Source organism: Cricetulus griseus (genome assembly GCF_003668045.3).
Source record: "Cricetulus griseus strain 17A/GY chromosome 1 unlocalized genomic scaffold, alternate assembly CriGri-PICRH-1.0 chr1_1, whole genome shotgun sequence".
In the NCBI taxonomy this organism is placed as follows: Eukaryota; Metazoa; Chordata; class Mammalia; order Rodentia; family Cricetidae; genus Cricetulus; species Cricetulus griseus.
In genome coordinates this window covers 50,322,217-50,348,109 of record NW_023276807.1, presented here as the reverse complement: position 1 = coordinate 50,348,109, position 25,893 = coordinate 50,322,217, and the positions used below count along the sequence as shown (strand labels likewise).

General features: G+C 43.6%; 1 protein-coding gene and 1 long non-coding RNA gene across 2 annotated transcripts; one reads left to right on the top strand and one right to left on the bottom strand.

The window, feature by feature from the left end:
- Positions 1 to 4,440: 4,440 nt before the first annotated feature.
- On the bottom strand, positions 4,441 to 25,631 carry LOC103161859. The gene is made up of 3 exons (XR_003480266.2): positions 25,475 to 25,631; positions 10,475 to 10,593; positions 4,441 to 6,102 (listed from the first exon to the last, which is right to left on the bottom strand). It is a non-coding gene; the product is annotated as an uncharacterized LOC103161859 (long non-coding RNA).
- On the top strand, positions 17,402 to 17,641 carry LOC100755652 (transmembrane protein 258). The gene has a single exon (XM_027391257.1). The coding sequence runs from the start codon at positions 17,402 to 17,404 to the stop codon at positions 17,639 to 17,641; it is 240 nt and encodes a 79-aa protein (XP_027247058.1).
- Positions 25,632 to 25,893: the final 262 nt, after the last annotated feature.

The following is a 25,893-nucleotide window of genomic DNA, read 5'->3' as shown; positions in this document are numbered from 1 at the left end:
CAGAACTGGGCCAGGCCTATCAAGGCGCTCATCCCTTTTTCTTCAGCTGATTCGGACCTCTAAGTTTCTTTGCCTTTTTCTGAAGTTCATGATGGCTATTACCAGTGCTTCTGTATTCATGGTCATGTTTGGACACCATAGGCCTCCAAGTCTGCATGCTAAAAGGAGTCAGAAATGTAGAAAGCTCAGCTTGTTTGTGTGTTTCAGTTACCTGGGGTCAACCACAGTCTGTAAATATTAAATAGAAAATTCTGGAAATAATCTGCTTTGGGGATTGCATGCCATTTTGAGTAGTGAGGTGACATCTCACACTGCGTTGCTCTACTTGGGACATAAACCATCTCTTTGCTTAGCATACCCATGAAGGTTACATGCTCCTGACCCACCACTCACTTAGTAGTCATCTAGGTATTGGCTCACCTACCACAGTATCCCAGTGCTTGAGTTCAGGAAATCCTTATTGGTTAATAATGGCTCCCAAATGCCAGGATCATGGTGCAGGTATTTGGTTATGCTAAAGAGAAACCATGAAGCTTCCTTTTAAGCACATCATCACTAGAAGAAGCTCAAGTTTGGTTCAATAAAATATTTTAAGAGAGACCACAATTGCATCACTCTTATTACAGCAATGGTGGGGACTGTTCTATTTTCTTGCTATTTGCATTAAGTTCTCACTGTACCTAATTTATGATTTGAATTTTGTCATATGTATACCAAAAAGAGACAGTCTATGTATCCGTCTCTCTCATTGTGCCTTTCTCTCTTTCCATGTATATATGGTGTTTATAGTATTGTGTGTGTGTGTGTGTGTGTGTGTGTGTGTGTGTGTAGCAATAGTTTCAGGCATCCACTGGGGCCTTAGAACGTGTGTTCTTTGCACAGAAGGGACACCCAGTAGCCCTACTTCTCAGTGCTATTGCAATACGGGTGTGAGCTGTGTGGTTTGAACTCAATCTAACTGTAAGAGACAAAGCAAAAGATCAGCAGGGCACTGTGGTACCCAGAGCCCCACCTCTGTTCCTAGTTCAGAGTAAAGCTATGGAGATGATGTTTGCACACCTCATGGCAGAGGTGGTTGCTGTGGCCACCACTTCTGCTTGCACAAACTCTAAGGGTCAAAACTGGCCAATAGAGTTCACTGTAGGGAACTGTCACTCACAGAAGGATAACCAGAGAGGTGGATCTTGCCCCAGTCAAGAAGCATCGGAGCATCCTCATTCAACCATTTATTAGATTCTGCCTTGTCTTTCGAAATTTCAGGGTCTTCCAGAGACATTCCTCTCTGCCCCATGCTAGATCTGAGCCCCCATCATACTGGTCCAAAGCACCTGGTTCTATTTCTCCATAGCACTCCCCACAATAACCAGAGAAGTAACTCCAGTTAATTATCTAATGCTGACTCCTTTGTCTCTCTTTATGTACATTACTTTAATGATATATCAGTGTTTGCCAATTCACATCTAAAAGTCCTTGTGAAATACAATAACAAAAATCTAATGTAGAGAGAAAGCCTATTTTCCTCCACACCATCTTCAAGTCTAACATTCCGAATGATGACAGCTCAGCAGAGTCTATACACCTAAGAGAGTGGCTGTGAATTTTTGGACACATAAGAGCACTTGAGGTGTGTGACAACATTTGGTGGCTGTGGTGACTAAGCCTCTCTTGACTGCTCACTGGGATAGTTAAAAATTGCTATTTAGGGCAGATTTATCCCTAGCGTCTCCAGCCATCGTCACCATAATTACTAACTCAAAGAAGCCATTTCCATTTGAACAATGGAGTGGCCCCTACTCAGACGGCTGCCCTTGATTCCCTAGGATCACCCAGGTGGACCTTAACACACCTTCCAGAACATTCCAGCCCTGAGTCCTGTTGGAAGCTTCCTGACTTCTTCAACCTTGGCTCTTATATTTTGTTCCCCCTTCCATAGCCCCTGGTACTTGACAACAGGATCAGAACCTCCATTTGTTTATCCGAACATATATACACAGGGCACAGCACCAAAATGGGCAGATCTTGAGCTGAGGAAAACAACAGTTTTCCCTGCCACTTTACAACTACATGTCACTTGCCCACCAGGTTTGTGCAGGGGCAGAGGGTGGAGCCAAGGGCTGCATCTTCTGCAGTCTAGCCCAGAGGCACTCAGAGCGGTGCTCACTGGGATGATGCTGGGTCTTCTTATGACTCATCAGCTTAGTTATGTAGAACACAGGACAGATGATAATCTAAAGTCAAAAGAACTGATAGTAAACTGAAGCAGGGACAGTGACAAAGATGAGAACAGGAAATAGTCAACAGAAGAACTCTGTCAGCCTGCCAAGCCTAGAAAATCCTTTTTTGAATTCACCCAGCTTTTGTGTGTGCAGCTTTTCTGTGGTCCACTCAGTGATGTGGAGAGGAGAAAAAGACACAGCCTTGGTCTGTCGCTACAAGAGGATACCGCATTCTGATAATGTACAAAGAAGAGAACTTTCGTTCTCATCACTAGAGGCTGGGGAGTTCAATAACAAGGGACCGATATCTGTCACAGGCCTTCTCATTGGCTCATAACACAGTGCAGTGCTTCCTTCAGTGAAACAAGTGAGCCTGCCTTCTGTGTTTCTCTTTTTCTTCTTAGAAAGTTTAATGCCATCCTGGAGACTTCACCACATAACTTCATCAAATCCTTATTTATTTACTTACTTATTTGTTTGTTTACTTATTTCCTCATCCTCCTTCTTTTTCCTGCCCTGAGACAAGGATTCTCTGTGTAGCCCTGGCCATCCTGGAGTTCACTCTAGACTGGGCTGGCCTTGAACTCACAGAGATCCGCCTGCCTCCAGAGTGCTGAGATTCAAGGCATGTGCCACCACTGCCTGGCTCCTAATTATTTTCTAAAGCTCTCATCTCCAAGTACCACCAGCACATGAATTTGGGAATTAAATATCTTTCACAAGAATTTGGGGTGTGGGGAAAGACACACAAATTATACAAACGGCATAGTCCAGAAAAGTATTATAACATAGGAAAACAAAAGAAGAGTAGCCATGAAGAGAAAACAGCCTGGTGAAAGTTGTCCCACAGCTGTAGATGAGTGTAGAATGGAAGGCATGAGGAAGGCCAGCTCTAGGCATGACCCCTATAGTGGTACCAGAAAGAGCACTTGGTTGAAGGGCCACTGTGTACTCTCTGTGGCATGCCAATATATACATCCTCTGCCCAAGAGGGACACTCATTCTAGATGTGGATAGATAGACTAATCAGTGACCTGCCTGGCTTACACAATGCTGCCATGAGGCACTTAGCATGTGTACACCCCCCCCCCCCACAACCACCTATAAAGTCAGACATGGACTGTGGCAGCTAGCACAGGTGTGGCTTCCTGCCTCAGTAAGCTGCAGGTCCCCAGTAGGCAAAGGAGCTCGGAGTTGTGAGAAATGCATTGTATACTAAATGACCTCTAATTTCCCAAGAGGCTTACTGTGATAAATTCTGCTCTCCTCTTCCTTGTATCCCGACACATACCCAGCAGCTCTGGGATTGTTCTGTCAAGCAGAGCTTCCTGTCATTTCTGCTCAGACTTGTAGACCAGGAGTCCTGGGAAAACAACCAGTGTTCCCCCCAAAATGACACCAAGGTAACTGTGAAGATTTAAGTTCTCTCTGTTGTCCAAATGCTGAATACATCGCTGCTGTGCCAGAGAGACCTCACCCCTGAACATATCATCGAGTCTATTAATTTTAGAATCTTCTTTGTTCTTATTAAAATACGCCATCCACTGAAAGCCATCCTGGAGCCACAGAATAGTCAGGTTAAATGGGGCTCAGAGAAGACAGAGAAGGCAATGCAATATACAAGATCAGTAGATTCCCAGGTGGGAGGGCTGTACCGTAGACAATAGAAATCCTCAAAATTTCAAGCAATTATCAAATTCAGAAGGAAGACTCTTAAAATATTGTCATGGGAATGGAGAGTTGGCACAGCAGTTAAGAGCACTGGCTGCTCTTCTGGAAGACCCAGGTTTGACTCTCAACACCTGCATGATAGCTCACAACTGTCTGTAACTCTAGTTCTAGGAAATCTAACACCCTCTGTTGACTTCTGCAGGTATCTAGCACACACATGTACACAGACATACATGCAGGCAAAATATCCTTATGCATAATAAAAGACTTTTAAGTGTATTTAGGAAAATGTACCTAAAAACCCTATAGGCATATAGGTTGATAGGGACTCTTTCCTCAAATTCTAAAACAAAACTGGATGGAAAAAAATAGTTCTTAGCACTTGGTGTGCTGGGGGATCTTTGGAAAGAAAACCTGGCTCTGACATAAAGAGACATGGAGGACACTATGTGGAAGCAAAGACCAAGGGTACTGCTAAACCAGGATGAGGATAGGTAGGACACTGTTTTAGCATTTTCTGTTGCTGCAACAGAATATCTGGGACTAGATAATCTATAACATACAGAGGTTTATTAAATTCCATGTACTGGGAAGTGCAAGAACATAGCAGAAGCAGTCTCTTGACATTGAGTGAGTGCCATCTTGCTGGCCATGCCATAGCAGTGGGTGTCCCAAGAAGCACAGCAATCAGCCAGATGAGTTTGCTCTGTAACAAAGCCATTTCTTTATAGTAATAATCTATTAGTCTATGAATGGTTCAACCCATTCATGAGGGCATAAGGCCCAACCATCCCCCAAAGAGCTCACCTCCTACTGGCATGAAAATGAATTTGGAAAATACAGTGTCTAACAGGAAATTTGGGGGAATCCATTTGATATTGGTGAGATTTATTGTAGTCTTGCCTGACTAAGAGTTAACCATTTTTCAGTAAGGATGGAGTTATGTCAGTATAGGATCCAAAAGGGTTTGACCTTACCCTTCTGTATGAAGCTATTTGCTTCATGATGGTCTAACAGGATATACAGGGTCTCCATCTTCTTCTATTCACCTTCCTGTCAGCAGTAGGAGTCCCAATGACATCTCTTCCATCCTCACCAAAATGACTTCATTTTTAAACTCATTTACCACAGAGATGGCATAGAAGTGAGGCCCCATCATGTGTCCTTTAATTCAGTGTTCTTCACTGGAATTATTGTATGTCTGGGACTTTCGTCTACCACAGACAATAGGCAGGTTTTTTGAGTATCATGTTGTGCCCTCTGAGGTGTGAAAGGACTTCAAAGACGTCACCCATGCGTGGCATGTAGGTAGCACACAGGCTGTGCAGTTCCTGGCTTATCCAGGACATGTGGCTCCTCCATTAAGCACTTCCTTCTGCACAATACTGCCACACTACCCCTTTTAGCACGGCTTCGAAGAAGCCATGCTAAGCCCAATTGACATCAGCATGGGTACCCTCCCAGTCCTGCCCTATCTTGTCTTTCCAAAACTAGTTGAAAGAGTTGACACATAGAAAAAAGCATTCTGAATATGTTCTTCAGAGTAGAACTTCAACAGGTTAGTGATATTTAGATAATCATATACAAGTAAAGCAATTGTAGTGATAGAATGGTATTATTGTTAACATTAGCATTGCTTATTGTAAATATTCATGCATATATATAATTCCATATTTATATATGATGATGTACAAGCAAAGTTAATAGTCCAAGGTAAAGAGCTCTTCTGGGTAAAGTCAAATGTTCTCTAGTGTGAGCAATCCAATTTCAGCTGCCATCACAGTTCTGGTACCCTGAAGGGGCAAACCGGGAGAAGCAATTTTCAGTTGTAATCTTGACCAGGATGCCATATGCTACACTGTAATGCTGAGTCAGAAACCTTGGCAGGAGGGAGAAGGTGCTGGGGAGCTGGCAGAGAGGCCTCCTCTGGGGATGCTTGAGTTAGCAGCCCCAGCAGAGGAGAAGATGGAGGAGGGATATGCTGTAGAGCAGGAAGGGAGGGATCCTGAGAGGTTGGGTCAAGAGATGAATACCCAAGAGTCTTTTCACTTGCCTCAATTATCACAGGTGTGGCAACCTGGCTGTGAGTGGAGATTGCCAGTGCTATTGTGGAAATCTTCTGGAAAACAAAGACAGGAAGCCAGCCCTGATGGTCATATCAAGAGATGCCATGGAATTTTCAAGCTGACTGGTGTCACTCTCCCCAGTCTTCTCTCTGTATAGATGAAGAGATAAAAGGTCTGGTTTAGCAAAATTAGAACCAGAGTAGAAATAAGGACCCAAGAGGTCTGACCCATGTTGCAGGGATTTTTTTTTCCTTTTCCATATCTTACAATTCCAGATACAATGGCCTTGGAAATCTTAGAAGAGAGAAACTTACAGCTAAAGAGCCTTGTGACCAAGTCACTGGGTCACTGAGTTGTCACCAACTTGAGAAATGTGCTCTGTGCAGAGGTCCTTCTTGGAGATGCCCTATAGAACCCAGGTTGACGTGTGTCATGAATCACCGGTAGCAGACCCTGGCAGAGTTCATGAAGAAACAAACGGGCCAACGCGGAGGAAACGAATGGTGTGCTGACATCTCTGCTTCCCCAAATGAGGCACTCACTTGAATTATTACAGCAGGAAATGCTCAACTACCACACAAAGAAAAGGTGTAATTACTCTTGCCAATGTTCAAATTGCTATTTTTCATAAAGAGATTAATCACTGGCTGTAAAACTGGCTGCACTTGATAAAAAAAAAAAACTTTTTTCTCCCCCATAAGTTTTCACCCTCAGCAGTAGGATTTTTCTATATGTCATCATGTGGTCCCTCCCAGGCATTAAAAACAACAATTTGAAAAGCTCTAGTGTAGATTCCTTACATCTCAAACAGGTTTAGGAAGGTTTGCTATCAGGATGAAGGAACAGGTGATGGAGTCAGGTGCCTAGAGCAACCTTCAAGAGTAGGTAATGCTTTAAGCTTATGTTCCAGTCACTTCAGCTGCCTCCCCCAGCCTCATTCTAGCTCTGACACTCAAGATGGGATGGGTCCAGAATGGTGTGACAGAGGATAGCACATCTGACAACAAAGCATTAATGGGAGTCTTGTTATAGAGCCCAATAACCAATCATTAGGGGCTCTGGCAATCTGGCTCATACTGGCCACTGGTGCATAGGGGAGGAGGAATTTCTGTGGGTCTTCAACTGAGAGATCAAGACTACAAAGGCTTGATCATGAAAGAGGTAGAGCAGGGTTGAGTGGGGAGACACATAACATGAGGAAGTTGGTGGGAGGGATCCCTGGGCTGGACCCCAGGTACTGGGAGCTGAGCTATGCCAGTGACAGATATGTATCCAACCAGACTCCCTGTTAAGCCAGATGAGCTTAACACCAAAGACCTCCGATGTGGGATGAGGAAGGAGATGAGCCAGGCAGACCACAGTGCTTCATTATTCTTCCTCTCCAGTCGGTTCCCTTGTATCGCCTTGAAGCCCCATTCCTTCCTTAAAAGCCGAAGCTTTTGTTGAATGTTTGGAAATACTACATTTAAAGGAGTCTATTGGAGCAAGCAGAATAGCACATTTTTCTAATAAAATGTACAAAGAAATTGGTTTTGAAAAGAAAGGCGTTAGAATATGGAATATGAGTTGGTGTCTTGGAGAGTAGTGACCTGTATTTTCCAAGCTTCTCAAAGTACAAAAAGGGGGAAAAGATACAGAAAGATGGGGAGGATCTTTGAGTTCCTGTCCACAGGGCTCCATCTTGATTCAATGTATTTCCAACTCAGATTTGTACAAAGGACAATGACAAATGCATGGGGATATATTAATTATTAATGAAACCTATTATTTTGTACATTAACATAAAAATAAGTATATTCCATGTCTTAGAGTTTCTATTGCCATGAAGAGACAATATGACCACGGCAACTCTTTTTTTTTTTTTTTTTTTTTTCAAGACAGGGTTTCTCTGTAGCTTTGCAGGCTGTCCTGGAACTAGCTCTTGTAGACCAGGCTCAAACTCACAGAGATCAGCCTGCCTCTGCCTCCCCCCAGTGCTGGGATCACCACTGCCCGGCCCATGACAACTCTTATATAGGAAAAACGTTTAATTGGTGCTGGTTTACAGTTCAGAGATTTAGTCCATTATATTATGGTGGGAAGAATGGCAGCATGAAGACTGACATAGTGCTGGAGAAGTAGCCAAGAGTTCTACATCTGGATCCAAAGATAGCAGAAAGAGAAAGTAAGTCACTGGGTCTGACTTGAGCATCTGAAACCTCAAAGCCCATTGGAAATCACAACTTCCTTTAACAAGAGTTTCCTCTGACAAGGCGGCACCTCCTAATAGTGCCACTCCCTCTGAGCCTATGGGGCCCATTTTCATTCAGACCACAACACTCCACGACAGTAGAGCCCACTACTTATTACCCTATTTCCTGAGCCTAGAACTGTTCAGAATACAGTCAACATTAAGATAAACAGCTACAAAGTTAACAAAGGAAATAATTGAATTCAAGATTTTTGACCTTAGGAAAAGGTAAAAATGACCTCTGAAGATTCAAAAGGAATTTTTGAAGAATGCATGTGTGGGCCCTCTGCTCTCACTCCATTTTTCTGTCACTTCATCATCCCTAGTGCTTGCTGTCTCTCCAAGTGCGATTGCAGTTGGGAAATTAGATATCAAGCAGGTGACCTAGGAATGGAGTGTGGAAAGCTTTGATAGATAACAGTTCAGAGGACTGGGACCTGGGTTCGAGAAGTGTGTGCTCCAAGAGAGCTCTCCCTGGTCCCTTCATCCCTCAGGAGCTACCACCTGCTCTCTCTGTTCCCACCAATGCCTCATCGCTTTCCACAGAGTTGAGAGCCAGGGTGTCAGTGGCCTCTGGTTCTCATCTTCCAAGTTCATCAGGCCTGAATTCAGCTCCAGGTTCAGTCCTTTTTGCTTTTTGATAGCATGAAAGATGATAGGAAGCGGTGGTGCCTGTCTCCTCTAACACCTCAAATGGCCATTTTATTGTCATGGGGTAACAACCATTTTGAATCTAAACTCCAATTGATCTTCCCATGGCTGCATTTCCTACCTGATAGGGGCAATGTGCACTAGGAACAGGGACCAAAAATGAAGAAGTTGCTTTAATACAATCATTGACTAATTAAGTGGTAATGGCATCTCCTTTGGTTCTCTTCCTCTCTCTTTCCCTTTTCCCTCCTTCCTTTCATCTTCCTTTTATCTTCTTCCTGCCCTCTTCCCCTTTCCTTCTTACTTTTCCTTCCTTGCTATAGACCATGGGTAATGGATGTAAAGTTGAATAAGATATGGGCTCTGCCCTTCTAGAACTTTCCAACTCTAGCTATGGACAGTACAGTGGGTCCCCCACAGGAGAGAGCTCCCCCTGTTATTCACAAGGTCAGGAAAGGTCTCATAAGCCAAACAGAAGTAATGACTGGGATGAAGCTCACAGGAAGGCTGCCAGGAAACTCAAGAACAGTGTAGGCAGAGAGAAGTACAGCTCTTGGGAATGCCAAGCACACTAGTTTTGTAGATTTGAACCCATGTGTTCGTCTACTAAAGAGATTGATTGTGATAGTACAATAATGGATGATATCAGACAGCAAATGGCCAGTGCATAAACACCATGGAAGTATTAATATTAATTGTTACAGCAAAGAGAATGTGTTAGTTATTTTTCTGTTGCTATGATACAGTATTATGACCAAGGCAACTTATAAAAGAAAGTGTTTATTTGGGATTAGGGTACATGTTGGTGGGGTGAAGGCATAGCAGCTGGAATAGCTGAGAGCTCACATTGTGAAATACAGCAGAGAGCAGAGAGAGCAAACTGGGAGTGTCACAAAGCTTTGACACTTTGGCTTCCTCCAGTCAAGACACACTTCCTAGGTCTTACTAAACAGTACTATCAAGTGCCAGAGCTTGTGTGGGACATTCTCATCCAAACCACCACAGATGGTGTTTCCTAACTAAGAGTATAGGGAAGTTTGTATTACCCTGCTCGGGAGATGGCATGAATAGATACATTTCAGCCACAGTAAGGTACTCCTCCAAGAAGCTTTCTGTACATAGCCCACTACCCCGTGAAACTTCTTTTGTTTGTACAGTCTTCTCTCAGGGAGAATAAGAGAGGACGAGTTCATGTTTGCAAACAGTGCCTATCACAAGGTGTTGTACATGTACCTCCAAGTAAAGAAAGCATGTTTGAGGGTCTTCATGTGCTCCATCCATCATCTCAAGTACCTCCTTATTTGCCTGACAGCAACTTTGAAAGCTAAATTCAAATTTAAACCAAGATTCATCTAAGCCCATGCTATGTCCATCTGTAACATCTGCCTCCCTTAGAGCTAGCTGGAATCTTACTTCTTCTGTGCTATGCCCAAGTGTTGGTGACAGCAGCAAGTCCCTAGTGAGAGTCCTCTCTGGGTTGGTGTGAGTGAGCAGCCTGGCAGAGTTGCCATAGTGATCCATGGCATATGCAGTGGAGGGTGGTGTCCAACATTAAGATCTTTAAGCTTGAGAGCCAGCCCTGGGCTCTAGGCTCCAGAGTATTGTAAGAATTTGTGGGAATGTGATTGCAACATACTCACATAAGCAATGGGAAACAACCAAAGGGAGCATGTTGATGGAGAAGTAGGAGTTGGCTCCAGTTCAAACAGCTTAAAGTATGGAGGATTCTCATAGGTTCTTTGCCGTAAGTCTCCTTTTCCTGGAAATGTCAAGGGAAGACCTTTATTAGTGACAAAAGAAAAAGACACACTGATACTATGTTTTTCTTGTCGCTTAATTAAGAAAACCCTAGGTGTTCTGATAGATGGAACATAACAAGAAGTAGGTTATAACAGAAAACAAAACCTTAGAGTTCTAGATCACACTCTCCTAAGCTAATTTTATGCCTGGGGGCAACTCATTTCTTCATGTTCCATTTACCTGGCTCTAAAGTATAAGATGTGGAGCAGACATTTCTTAATAAATGCTCAAACTTTAAAATATTCTGAGTCAATAACATAACAAAACCAAGTTTCCTGTTGTCGGTGTGTTTCCCTCCCCTGCGTGTCTCTCTCACAAGGGTATTTCCTCTTTAACAATCTCTTCCCACGTGGTTATACCCACATGAACTTCACAAGCATGGGCAGACCCCATCCATTTCCTTCATAGCACCTACCATAACTCATCACTGTGTATTTATAGGTTTGTTTATTTTATACAGACTGTGTCTCCCATGAGACCACAAGTTCCGTGAGAACAGCCCTGGTGCCTCCTGTGTTTAGCAATGCATAGCCAGTGTCCTAATATGGAGACTGAAATATGAAAGGCTCTTGACCAAGGCCCACTGAGTGAATGCCATCCCCCCACTTTTGATCATGATAGTAGCTAGCAGTTACTAAGCTCTGAGTGGAATCACTCAGGTGCTTTGCATGCCTTACTTCTTGAAGTCATCATGAACCAACTTAGCATCCACCTCTGTTTCCAGATGAAGATTGTGATGTTCAAAGAGGCCACTGAGTTTGCACACTCTAGAACCTCCATCCAAACCACGTCTGACTCATTAAGAGTCTACCACATGTTATGTTTGGATCCTTCATGACACTGAGCAGCAGGCAAGACATACAGTTGGTCCTATGAATATGTTTTCGCCTATGAAGGTCCTCACAGGTGGTAATAAGAGTCTCCTCTTGTGCCCATGGGGCTGGTAAACTGAAGGTCCTCTGCTGGCAGGATTCTGAAGTTTGGAGAAAGTACTGGCAGAATAGACAATCTCTTTCTGACAGGAGATTCATTCTCTATCTACGGGGAGCTCACAGAGATCCTTTCTTCCACTGTATGGGGGTGTGACTGCACATTTTTCTCAAAATGCACATTTTTAATTAGAATGCTCTGTGTGGGTTGCAAGCTTCCGAGGACTGAAGGGACACTTGTGCATGGGGGATGGACCAGAGACTGGTCCCTGAAAAATGGCACAGAGAGCAACTGAAATGAAGCCCACAGGGGGCCCTTTCATTCTGCTTCAGATACCTAGAGAATGACGAGGCAGCCTCAGAATGGCGAGGACAGAAACAAAAGCCATTGTCAGTGCATGCAATTTCAGCTTCTTTGTGCTGAGGGAATCCTCCTGAGAACCTGGAGCTGACGGAGACTTGAGACTGCTTCAACTACCCTTTCTGCAGGCAGGAAAATGAGGATGGAAACCATCATGGCAAGGTCAACAGGGTAAATTCAAGTGACCCATAGATGGGAAAGAGAGGAGAGGATTTGTAAGTGGCCCACAGCATCACTCTTCAGCCCCTGGCAGAATCCCTGTGGGAAGGGGTGGAGCATGGGAGAGCAGTATTCTAGCAACATGGTTCTCTTTATGTTCAAAGTTGAACTGGAAATGGCTCTAAAAAGGACATTAGCACAGCAAGAAGAAAATCAAATGTCAAGAAATATGGGATCATATCATATTTGGGATATTGTTTGTATCCAAGTCTAGATCTAGTAAATTTAGGGAAGATACCATATTTGGGGGGACCCATTTATTGCTCCACAATTCTTTCATACACAGATTCCCTCCAACCTCTTGAAAATATCAATATAGGCATCCTGAAGCCGAGCCAGAGAGAGTAGCTCACTGGTGGGACACTTCACTTGTATATGGAAGGCCCTGGGTTCAATTCCAAGCACAGAAGACAATAAACAAATGAAAAGACACAAATGAGAATGCACTACAAAGTTCTCCAGATATCCTAGAATATGCGGGAATCAGAGTGATCAATGCTTTAAAGTACAAATGGACCATTCAAAGAGGAGGTAGCATGGTGAGTGGTACACTAAATGAGTCAAGGGACGGAGTGGTCTGGTTCCTTTAGAACTGTGCCAGGAGAGGAAAGTGGTAGCTGGGCAACACTGATGGATCTACTCATCAGAGATACAGGAAATGGGTTAGATGTACTTCCTAGGTTTTCTACGAAATATTTCTCCAAGAGAAATGGGTCTGATTCTATGGTTACCAAATGACTTTTAATGACCAGGCAGCTTGACTCTAGTGGCAAAATAAAAGCATGCACATGGGACCACTGAGGGCAGGTCTGAGTTCACTGAAGAATGTTTGGAAACCTTATCAAGAGCAGACGTCTGAGAATCTTCACAAGCATTTATTCTGACTTCCATAACATGGACAAATCCAAAGGACCCTCTCACCCTGGTCTAGCAGTTTGTCTCCATCGTCAGTTTTTTCATGAGCTGTCATCAATCCAGAATGAGCATATGTGTTCATTCTTGTTATCCATAAACAAATTGGTGATCTGGCCTTTGTGTCTAGCTGAGTTGTTTCAGGACTGTCTGAAGGAATCTAAAGCCCTGGTTGATAAGGGCCAGATCTCAAAGCTCTTTAAATCTCCAGGGCCCCAAGCTATTATATACAGTCTTGGCATGCAGTTCTTCACTAGATGATCTCATCCAGGTCCTTGTCAAGGCTAACATACCCCCAAAGTTGTCCTTGCTGGCAGGTCTTTCTCATTCTGTAGGTACACCTTATCCTGCTCTTGTCACTTCTACTTCTATATGGACAGTTCTTCCCTTTCTGTTTTTGAGTCCAGGTCTTGCTAGGTATCCTTGGGGAGACTCAAACTCATGGCAATCTCCTGTCTCAGTTCTCTTCCACAAAGTTCTGGATTACAGACTTGAGCTATCACACCTGACTAAGGCTCTCTATCTGTTCACATAGGCATAAGAAAGGGCTTCTTAAAACATCCAACCTGGTATGGATGTGGTATTCTGATAACAATTCTCCACGTGCTCCTCCTACACTTATCAAGACAATAAAGATCTTCTCTAGTCATTCATATTGAAATAGGCACAAGTAAACCTCATCCCTTGTTTCTACAGGGACAAGAGAAATGATGGTGAAATTTACAAAATACCTTCACTCACTTGAAGACAGTCTTAGTGGGACCTTCCAGGGTGCTCATCTACAAACAATGAAAGAAAACTTCCAGTTACCTAGATTCTAATATTTCACTCTCTAAATGTTACCTTGGCTCCTTGTATTTTATTGTCCCAATGTCTGAGCCCTAGAGAACATTTTCCATTGATACCAAGCAATACATCATGAGAATGTCAGTTTCTTTATAGTCCTTACATTTACCAGACCATTGAACAGCTGTTCTGGACTAACACTGGGTGAGTCCACTTGCTTAAATATTTCTCTAAAATTATATTTTTAAATTAGCTTACTGTCACAATAACCAGCATTTATCTAGTGGGTAAATAAATTCCTAATATGATTAAGATTCTAGAGGCAGAAACAAGGAATGTAACTTTCATTTTTCCCACTAACTTCCTTGGAAGGTCTGCCAAGCTCCATGCAGGAATGTGTGTGGGTTCTGACTATAAGACTCTCCCAGCACACATCCTTCAGGCAGATGTACATGCAGTAAAGCTTCAACCAGGGCTGGGGCTGCTGAGGACAAATCATGCTTATGTAATAAATCTTGGCAGGAAAGCCACATAATTCCCTATTCACAAAATAGTTTTTCTCAGTCCACTCTCTCTATGCTGTTCTGAAAAAAAAAATAACAAAAAAACAAGAAACCCAAACCAGCATTCTTTATTTTTAGTCCATCCAAAATTATATTCATTTGAGGCATTCGGGCACAAACTATCTTTAGAACCATCAACTGTCTTGGAATCAGAGATTATCAGGGTCTGGATAATTCTTTACATGGTTTAGGGTTTTTATAGCTTGGGAACCCCGGTATGTAAAACTAAGCTATAGCGAGGGACTAAATCTTGCCCATTTGATCTTCTCTGTATCGGTCCCTCAGGCATAAACCATGTATTCTTAGCATTCCAGGGTTGAACCAGAGAACAATAGACCCAAGTGAACACTATCATTTTGCAGATGCAACTACTGAGGGTCCCTGGGGATGAAGTAGCTTACTCAAAATCCAGTAGTCACTGACCAAAGTAGTCACTAGCAAGCCAAGAGATGAATTAAGCCCCCTGACCTCCAGTTAATTATCCTGTCCACCACACAGTGCTTAAGATATATTTATAAGAGAAAATCCCTTTTCAAGTTCAGCTGAGAAGCAGATGACAGGATAGGGGAGCTTGCCTGTTGGAGGCACGAGGAAATCAAATGACTTCATTGTATGCAGACAGTAGCTCTTTTCTTTCACCGAGAGGGAAGTCGGCGTAGGCATTATTTCCTAGAAGTTACTCCATTGCAGTTTGCTATGCCATGCCAGACTGGGAGGAACTGGCCCTGCTACTCACTGCCTGTGTGACCTGGATGGAATCCTTCAACTTCTCTGGGCCTTGGAAGTTCTTGTGTTTTCTGGAAACTCAGTAGAGGCTCTGAGCAAGCTGCTAGTTCTCATTCGAATTTGTTGTCTTCCCCAGATGAGGGTAGCTCTTGATCAGCAGGCTCTTTTCTCCTACCTTGCTGAATTCTTCGTATATGTGTGTGTGTGTGTGTGTGTGTGTGTGTGTGTGTGTGTGTGTGTGATATTTACATATTCATGTATATCCAAATATATCTCACTGAACACTTTCCTGTGCCTATATCTTGTAGGGTACTGCCTACATTTTCTTTGTTTTTTGAGACACCATCTTAGTTAGGGTTAGTATTGCTGTGAAGAGACACCATGACCACAGTAACTCTTATAAGGAAAAAATTATCTGAGGCTGGCTTACAGTTCAGAGGTTTAGTCCATCATTGTCATGACAGAAAGCATGGTGGCATGCAGGCAGACAGCAGGCAAACATAGTGCTGGAGAAGGAGCTGAGAGTTCTACAACTTGATCCTCAGGCAGCAGGAAGTGAACTGTCTATCACACCAAGTATAGCTTGAGCAGAAGAGACCAAAAAACCCACCCCACAGTGACACACTTCCTTCTACAGGGCAACACCTACAGCAACAAAGTCACATCTCCTAATAGGACCACTCCCTCTAGGGGCCATTTTTTTTCAAACCACCACAGATGGGGTCTCATTATACAACTCTGGTTGGTTTGAAACTCACTATGTAGTCCAGACTGGCCTTGAACTCACAGAGATCCACTTGCCTTTGACTCCCAGGTTCTGGGATTAAAGACATAAGTTACCATTCCTGGCAAGGACTATGTTTTCTTCTAACAGTTTCACTGTTTTCAGTTTCAAAAGAAGGAATGAAAATGGGCCCTAAAAACTTTAAAAAGTTCAACATCCTTAAAAGTCAGGGAAATGAGAATTAAAACTATGTTGAGATTTCTACCTACCCCAGGAATGATGGTTAAAACTAAGAAAACAACTGACAACAAATGCCAGTCCTTATCTTTGATTTCTAAATTGGCATACAACGTATTAGGTTCCCATATGGCATTCCAACACAATGTGTTGCTGATTGTCCGCCACCCCATACCCCTGCGGCTATGTGTACTATTCTACCTCCAGTAGCCCTGTTTCCTTTCCATACCATTTGTAGGCAGCTAGTCTGTGAACCTATAATGTGGCCACACCCCTTTGGGTGTGGCTTCAGGTGGAAGGAAGTGGAAAGAAGGAAGCTTAAGGCATAAGGCATGGTCTCGCTTGCTCAGATCCTTTCTGGTGGGTCAGTGGATCTGGTAGAAGGGACAGGGAAACGCTTCTGCTGTTCTTTGTATTTTTCTGTGTAAATTGTTCCCCCCCAAAACACCTATTTATCATTTATCTTAGGTCTAGTGCTATCATTACATCCTTGCCTTCAACCATTTGTGTTCTTTTACCCTCCTTTCCATGCCCACTCCCACAGTAGCAAGTGCATTGTTCTCAGTGAATGAGAGACAGCATGCAGTGACTGTTTTGTGACTTTTAACATGTTTTGCTGGCTCTTGTTCCACTGTCTAGCTGGCTCCCTGCAGAGTCTTCCTTGGATGGTTCTGGAAGCCACTAGTGGACTCTTATGCAGTGCAGCCTTAGACCCTTTGTTCATCCTTCCTTTGGTGTCTGCTCTGGGGCTCTCCACACATCGAGTCCATCTGTATGGTATCCCTGCCCCACCCACTGATCCTCATCTTCTTGTTGCTGTGCCTTCTTGTGCTTTGCCTGTTCACAATGTGATGGCAGTAACCGCCGATTATATCCCTCAATTCCCAGATACATATGTGAGAGAGAATATGCATTTCCTGGCCTCCTTTGCCTTTCTCCCACTGTTTCTCTATTCCTTGGGGAACTGGACTCTGAGCAGGATTATGACTGATGTATAGGAGGCATAAGCATCGCCCAGAGCTTCGAACACCATCCAATTAGACTCTGAGATTTCTCTTGGAGAAGAAGGGAAGAACAGTTTCATATGGATAAGGGAGGGTTGTACTAGGAAGGACCATAGTCTTGCCACTGCTGTTATTTAAAAGCAGTAATTGTGAGGTGGGGGAATATCTATATGGATAAGGAATAATAAAAGGTGAAACGTTGCTCATTCACCAACCATTCTAATCCATAGAGCTTGCCTTCCTGAGCCATAAAACAGTAAGACGGGCCAACGTGTTCTTCCAGTGGTTTATCGTGTGTGGGGCAAAATGGAGCTCCAGGCCATGAGTCGGTACACCAGCCTGGTCAACCCAGCTGTCTTCCCACACCTGACTGTGGTACTTCTGGCAATCAGCATGTTCTTCATCGCCTGGTTCTTCATTTACAAGGTCACCTCCACTGAGTACACATGTGATATTTACAAAGAGCACCCCATTTCCTTGGTGGCGTCACTCTTCATGGACTTTGGAGTCCTCTTCTTCCTGCTCTTGGTTGGCATCTATGTATGAGCCTCCAAGGGTACCCATCAGGCAGCTTCACCAAGTCCCTGCTTTTGTAAATTAATTTCTTACCATTGCTACAAGTGTCCCACCTACTGTTTACAATAAAGGCAGATGTGTGACAAAAAAACAAAACAAAAGAACCAGTAAGATGAAATCAGGCTTCCCAATTAGACCCCTTTTCAGGGGGGAACTTGCTTACCTCTGGCAGATGACAAAGTCTGCATTAAAACTCTGCAATGTATTACCTTGACATCCATCCAAACCAAAAGGGCTTCAAATGACCAAATCTCAAGGCTTCTCCTCTCTCTGTTCTAGTGAATGGCTTTTCCACCTAGACTGTCCTCCCTATTGTGGGTCTATGTGCTGACTAGAAGGCTTCTGTCCTGGGGCAGCACATGGAGCTATTCAAAAAAGTCAACCAGATGGAGCACCTCACTTTTACCTCTGGCTTCCTGGAGGCCCTGTATTAGTGTGTCTTTCTGCCACAGGCTCCTGTGTTTGAGCACACTCTCCTCAGTTTGTGGTGTTGTTTCTGGAGGTTGTGAGGCCTTTTAGGATGTGAGGCCTAGCTACAGGGTATTCCAGCAGGCTTTGAGAGCTACAGTTGGCCAGTGTCCTGTGTAGCACTCTGCTTTTTGTCTGTCACTTTGATGTGACCAGCCATAAGCGCCCGCTGCCATGAACCAAGTCTGCTCAAACTGTAGTCAAAATCCAAGTCTTTTCCCTGAAGTTGCTTCTGTCTAGTATTTTGGTCACAGTGGCAAGAAAAGGAAGCCGAACACTCAGCTTTTCTGCTTGGTACTCATGTGGCCCTACATGGCCTGTGGTGTCCTTCTCCCCTGCCCTGTGAATATCTGAATCACAAACTGTTGTGTCTCTTTGTCCTGATCTGAGCATCACAGGCTTGGCTGTTCCTATAACCCTAGACCAGGAATCCCAGTCTTACCAACTGACTGAGGAGAAAGTGAATACAACTCAGGGGTCTACCAAATAGAGATCCAGGGAAGAGCCTGAGGCAGAAGTGGGCGTGTGTGAATAGACATGGGATAGGCACAGAGATTGAGACCTCTGCCTCTTGGTTGGCTGTGAAGGAAATTCTGATATTCATTCTCTAATAGCATGGGTCATGGAGGTGGCAGTGGCATCACTTACATTTCTACAGGAACAGTCCTGCACCTGCCCCAGGCCTCTGCCCGCTACCCCCCTCTGGTCTTTGGCTGCCCTTTTCTTGGCTACATACAATCGTACGCTAAATTTTTCAGGAAATCTACACTAGCATAGATTTTAATAAGCTAAGAATACATAGGGCAAGGTGGTTAGAAACATGGTTTTACTGTTCTCACTAAACACAGTCTTGAGCAGACAGTATTGGGACTGCTGTGGTTTCTACAGAATCACCATTTTTCAGGCCCTTCTATCATTCTGCAGGACATTTGTGCCTGTGGTCATTGGGAAGTTGCCATTCTGCCTTTAGTCTTTCATCTGCCTTTCAAGTAGGAAGAAGCAACTCACATGAAGAACTATAGTTTTCTTTTTTTTTAATGCCAAGTAACAAAGTTGCAAAATCCAATGGCTTGAAACAACAAGAATTCTATCAGGGTTTTTTGTTGTTGTTGTTGTTGTTGTTGTTGTTGTTGTTTTTGACATGGTTTCTCTGTGTAACAGCCATAGCTATCCTGGAATTTGCTTTGTTGACTGGCTGGCCCTAAACTCACAGAATCCTCCTACTTCTGCCTCCCAAGTACTGGTATTAAAGACATGTACCACTACAACCACCTTGCTGAGTGTTTCTTGACCCTACTGGGCTCACTCACCCAGAAGGCTGACGGGAGGTTGGATGGTCTAGTATGGGTCATTCATGTTTCTGATTGTTGGCATATTGTTGACTGGAACAAAGAAACCACATTTTTCTCATCACACAAATGGTTGTTAGCCCTGGTGTCTTCCTATACCAGCAGCATGTTTCTGAGAACCTCAAGAGATAGAATGCCTATCCTGCAATTGCATTTCAGTTTCAGTTTATATCATGTTTGTCATTATGCTGTGTGCTGTGGAAGAATCCTTCTTTACACTGTGAATATTTATTACTCTCATTGATTAATAAAGAAGCAGACTGGCCAATAGCTGAACAGAATAAAGTTAGATAGGAGAGCCAAACTGAGAATGATGGGAAGAGGAGGGCAGAGTAAAAGGAGTTTCAGGAAGATGCAAAGACAGGCCATACTGAGAAAAGGTACCGAGGCAAGTGAAAAAGCATAGATTAAAAAAATGGATTAATTTAAATGTTAGAGTTAGATAGCAACAAGCCTGAGGTATTGACCGAGCATTTATAAGTAATCTTAAGTCTCCATGATGGTTATTTGGGAGCAGATGGTGGGAACAAAAAAATTCCATCAACAGTCATGGCCAAAGCAAGTCACACAGCCAAATCCAGAGTCATGGGCAGGGAAATAATTTCTGCCTTTGAATGAGAAGGGTCAGAAAGTTGATTGAAAAGTAGAGCAATGGGGAGAACTTGGGGCCACTCCTCCATACAACCATGAAAATACACCAACTAGGGAGAACAGAATTTCCAGCAGACTCTATTTCTAGTTGATTGTGACTGTAATTGGTCTTATAAGCACCCTGACAACCAGGCAGGCTTTGAACACAGTTTTGTTTGAAATCTTGGCTGCCCCTCCTCTTTTGGGAATAGAATGGTAGCTGTGAATATAATCAGGAATGAAAGAATGGGGACGGAGTTGAGTGTCATCCACGTCTGCCACAAGGAGCTGTGATGAAACCACTCCTGGGAAACTATTTGATCTTTTTTGTGGAAGACTGGATGGACACACTAATTACTTTTCTCATCTTTCTCACCAAAATACCTGACAAAAAGAGACTTACGGGTAAGGTATTTTAGCTTCCAGTTGGGGATATAATACAGTCCCATCATGGTGAGACAGGCATGGCATCAGGCAGCTCCATAGTGGAATGGGGAACAGTGGATAGTAAGTGGATCCAGACGAGAACCTCAAGCCTGTCCACCTTGACCCACTTTCCCTCAGTGAGGTCCCACCTCTTAAAGAGTCCATAGTCTCTCAAAACAGTGCCACCAGTTTGGAACAAAATGTTCAAGCACATGAGCCTTTGGCAGATATTGTGTATTCAAAACACAATGGGTGACACTGCCCTGCCACTGAATGCCAGTGCTCCCTGAGTGTGTAGGTCTCCTTTAGGCCTCTAGTTCTCCTAATGCACTGTGGCATTATCAGCTGTGGCATTTGGTCGGTTGGTCACTTAGCCATGCATATCTCCCTTTTATCTTCCTTTGCTCTAAACGGCAAAGAGACACACCATACATAGGCCTCAGTGGAAAAACACGTCTCGGATGCTGCTCAGTCTTGTTCAATTCTGTCCTGTCAGTACTTTTGTCAACATGACACAAGCTAGAGTTATCTGAGAAAAAGGAACCATAATCTGAAAACGCCTTCACAGCATTGGCCACTAGACAAGCCTGTGGAGCCTTTTCTTAATTAATGATTGATGTAGGAGTGCCCAGCCCATTGTCTGAAGTGCCACCCCTGGGTAGGTGGTCCTGGCATGTATAAGAAAGCAGGTTGAGTAGGCCACTGGAAGCAAGCCAGTAAGCAGTGTGCCTCCAGGGCCTCTGCATCAGTTCCTGCCTCCAGGTTTCTGCCCCAACTTCCCTTTATGGTGGGCTGTGAGCTGTAAGCTGAAATAAACCCTCTCCTCCCTAAGTTGCTTTTGGGCATGGTGCTTATCACAGAGGTAGAAACCTTAACTAAGACAGTGGCTCAGACCTGTGCCAGATGCCATGACCCCAGTGTGTGACAATCAGACCTACTGCCTCATAGCCATGAGCCATAAAGCACAAACAACCAGCAACACATTTTTCTCACACAGTTCTAGGATTCAGGGAACCTGTGTTTGGCACAGGAACCCAGCCCCAGCCTCTTTCTTTGTGTGCCCTTTTGAAAAATGGAAATGTTCTTGAAGTCTGGAAAGCAACTTCCAAGTGAACTGCCTCTGAACTCTTAAGATTCTTTTTATTTCCTCTTGGTTAAATCTCAGTGGAGCCGGGGTCGGTCATAATTTTCATGAACACAAGCTAAAGGTTTTTTGTCGCCTATTGAGCAAAGTAGCTGCTTCCTATTGCAAAAGAACCGATTCCTAGTCTCATTGCGTTGGCGTTTTCATTAAAATTTCCATTATCCTCTTCCTCCCAAACACTGTTGTAGATAAATTGACCGTGTTTCGCAGGCAGAATCGCTCCTAATTCAAAATGTGTGGATGGGATGTAGAGGGAAAACTTCACCTCTCCAAACACAGATCATCTTGGTGAGGGGGGGAATGGCTTTTGTTCTGGCCTCCATAATCACAATCAGTATTATTACATTCATCGGCCACTCAGGATCATAAAAAGGACTCTGCATTGAACAGTCATGGAGGTGAGGTAGAGGTGAGGATGTCTAAAGATGTTTTTTAGTCTGGCAGTCTTGTTTTGAGGTCCCACACTTGACCCCAAAGGCTGTGTAGCCTGTGTAGCCTGAGACACTCTGTTCAGGATATTGCCAGCGATCCAGAGCAGTAGTTTCACTGTGTGGAATTGCCATGTACTAGGTGACCTTGGCCAAAGACCTATACCTTCTGAGCCCCTGGTTTCCTACCCAGAAACCAATGCTAACCCAATGCCAATGATACCTGCTCATTCTCACTCAAAGGGTACCAACCAGGTGAGTGTTCTTGAAAGTATACTTTGTCTGATGAAAGCCTATTGTCACCTATGAATAATGGCTTGCTGAAGGTCACAAACAAAATAAATAGTGAAATGAAATCGTTGTGCCAAATCAGCCACTTTCAGTGCAACCCAAGTCCATTCTCCTGTCTTAGCTTCTCTGCTCTTTTCTGTTCCCCATTGTCTCCTGGGTAAATTTGGAAAAGAACGTAGATGCCCTTTGCTTCCTGCCACCATACCCACCCTGTTTAAACCATCCATCTGAGACAGACAGTGTTATGCCTGTGCATTCCCATGATCCTTAAAATGAATCATTTGTCCCCATCACATAGACAAAATCTGAAGTTCAGAGAAGTATGGTGGGTATCATACTGACAGCAAGCAGAGGATCATGCGATTTCTCTGGCCTCCAAGTCTGTGTCCTTAACCACCACAGGGGGATGACAAAACCCTCTCTCCCTTCAAAGAGAGGCATCTCTAAAAGTAGGAATTCTTGAAAATCCAACCTTCCCTGCTCCCAAACCCAACTCAGGCTTATCTATGTCAAAATAATATTTAATTCTGACTTTGTGTGTGAGTATTTAGTGTCTTTTACATATCAGACATAAATCCTATGTGTGCTTGTGTATAAGTCTATTAAATCCTTGTAACACCCTATGAGGTAGTATTATTTTAAAGATGACAGAACTGAGGCTGTGGAGATGGCTCAGTGGTTAAGAGCACTTGCTATCCTTGGCGAGGACCAGGGTTTGGTTCCCAGAATTCAGGTAGTGGCTCCCAGACACCTGTAACTACATCCAGTTCCAGGGAATCTGATGCCTTCCTCTGGCCACTTCAGGGACCAAAAGCATGCATAGGTAGCATATACATACATGCAGACAAAACCACTAATGCACATAAAATAAAATAAGTAAATCTTTAAAAAGATGACACAACTGAGTTATAGAAAAGTTAAGAAACTAACCTGTCGGTAGTGGTGCACACCTTTAATACCAGCACTTGGGAAGCATAGGCAGGTGGATCTCTGTAAGTTCCAGGCCAGCCTGGTCTACAGAACAAGTTCCAGGACAGCCAGGACACAGAGAAACCCTATCTCAAAACAAGAAAACTAAAATAATAAATAAATAGAAGGGAAGGAAGGAAGAAAGAAATATAGGAGAAAAGAAAGGAAGAAAGAAAGAAAAGGTAAGAAACTTGAATATTTAGCATGACTGCTAAGTGGCAGGCTTGAACTACTGTATTCTATGCATAATAAAAGTGTTTGAGAGAATGCACAAAAAATGATTAACAGCTATTTATGAGGAATTGGATTTAGGTAGGAAATATGGAGGGAAAGAGATTTTACTTTATCCACATTTAAACATCCTCAAGGTTTTCACAGTGTGCAGATACTTCCCTGTTAAGTAGATACATACTGAAATCTCTTTGCCCTCAGTTTCACTAGAAGTTGATTATTTATAATGGTAAGATGGTACTTTTGACTGGATGGGACATTTTAATGGGGAATAAAATGTTTCCAGGGGGATTTCAGAAGTCTGGAGATGATGCCCAGGGTAGCCATGTTGTAACGAAGCTAGGGGCTGTCCATCAAGCCTGTCCAGTCCCTCTCGTGGAACACCCTTGCCCCTGTCCTCAGCACACAGCCATCAGACAAGCAGAGCAGGGGTCTTTGGGGCTGTATTATACGGATTTATATCCTTTCAGAGCCAGAGAGCAAGTAGGCGAATGCAAATTTTGACAGCTGCTTTTGTGGGCACTGACCTCATGGGACTCTTTCAGGCCTGGACCTCACCCTGGGAGTGATTTCCCCACATCCGCTCTAATTTATTGACAAGACTTGTTTCTGTCCCAATGCTGAAGGGATTACTGGGCACCATTTTAAACAATGCACCACCCCAGTCAAAGACACAAACTGAATCATCGTTTCCTCACACCACCAGCTGTGCCCAGGGTCATATTTTTCCCTCTGTCTTCTCTCAGTTTTGAAGATGCTGGCAGCACAAATTGTCTCCAGACGTTTCCCACTGTCGCTTTGTCAGCCCCAAACAAAGTCAATTCACTGTTTCCTGGGCCCACCTAGCCAAGCAGCTGAGAGTTCAGGGTTTTATGCCATAGGCACCTTGTCACAGGCAAGCTTTGTTCTAGACAGAAAACCCCAAGGTTTGTGTGTATGTGTTTATCACACATTTAAATATGTAGAGACATATGCATATTATGTATGTATGTATACACATATACATATATATGCCAGATTTCCTTACTTTCCCAAATGTTAAACATAAAATGACACATCTTTTTACAATTGGGAAGGACTAATGAAGTTTATTATCAATATTATTATTTATTTTCAGGAAATTTCAGAGTACGCTTAGGTACAGCTATCTGTCCAAGTTAAGCTGGTCATCAGGCTGTTTCTCCAGATGCCACTAGTTATGAGTTCTTCCATAAATGACCTTGTCTGATAAAGCCAAACCCCATTCATCATCTCCCTAGACTCTCATGGAACTTGAGAGCATCACAGAGAGAATAGTCAGGCCAGATACTCTCTTCTGGAGACTTCTGGGTACAGGACACACTGCTAGGAGCATCTACCAATAACCTGCCAGTACCCACACCTCACAAGGTTCCTTAGTTACCATAGCCATTTCCTAGATGGGGAAGAAGGACACTAATCCTCGTGCCATGAAGAGTCTAGAATCACCCCTACAGAAACACATCCTTCTCGCTTCTCCTTAGAATTCAAGATTTATCTCTTCTCCACCACCCTATAGTGTGGGCCACCCAGATCAGGGCTCTACTCCCTGTCCTTCTGCCTGGAACATGTCACCTTTGCTACTTCAACACCACTTCCTCTGAGACGACAAACCACTGTCTTTCCCACATCCCTTCCCCTCCACATCCTCTATTAAAATTAACCATGTCTTTCTTCACCCATTGTTCTTGACACAAAGGTTTAGTACAGTCCTGTGACACTTCATTGCTGCTATGTCTCCCTTTAACACTAAGGTATGAGTTCTTTCCAGGCTTGACTCTATGGATTTTTCATCTTCCCACAGCCTAGATCCCTTGACAATCAGTAGGTGTCAGCAAATATGTCTTACCTGCAGGGATGGCTGGAGTGAGGGGTTCACTGAAGCAAGCCTTCTAGAACTTAAATAAGCACATGCCATTGCTATTGAGATGTGCTATATTTGCTGGGAAGAGTCAATTCTGCACTAGAAAACAAACAAGCAAAATAGATGAAACTCATAAGATATGAGTAATGAGTAAGCAGCTCATGAGTCACAGAAAACTCACAAAACAGTCATGGAAAGGAAGTTAGTATGAATGGCTGCACATAGAAAGAGCAAGAGAACCGAGAGGCAACAGATAGTCATGAAATTCTAGTGGTCCATGTTCATGAGATTGTCAGTCTCGTTAATGCTGCCCCTTCTGAGAGCATATGCCTGCTTGCCCAAGAAAGCTAACTTTAAACCCACCGCTGCCCATCAGGCTAATTGGAAAACCAGAGCTGTTGATC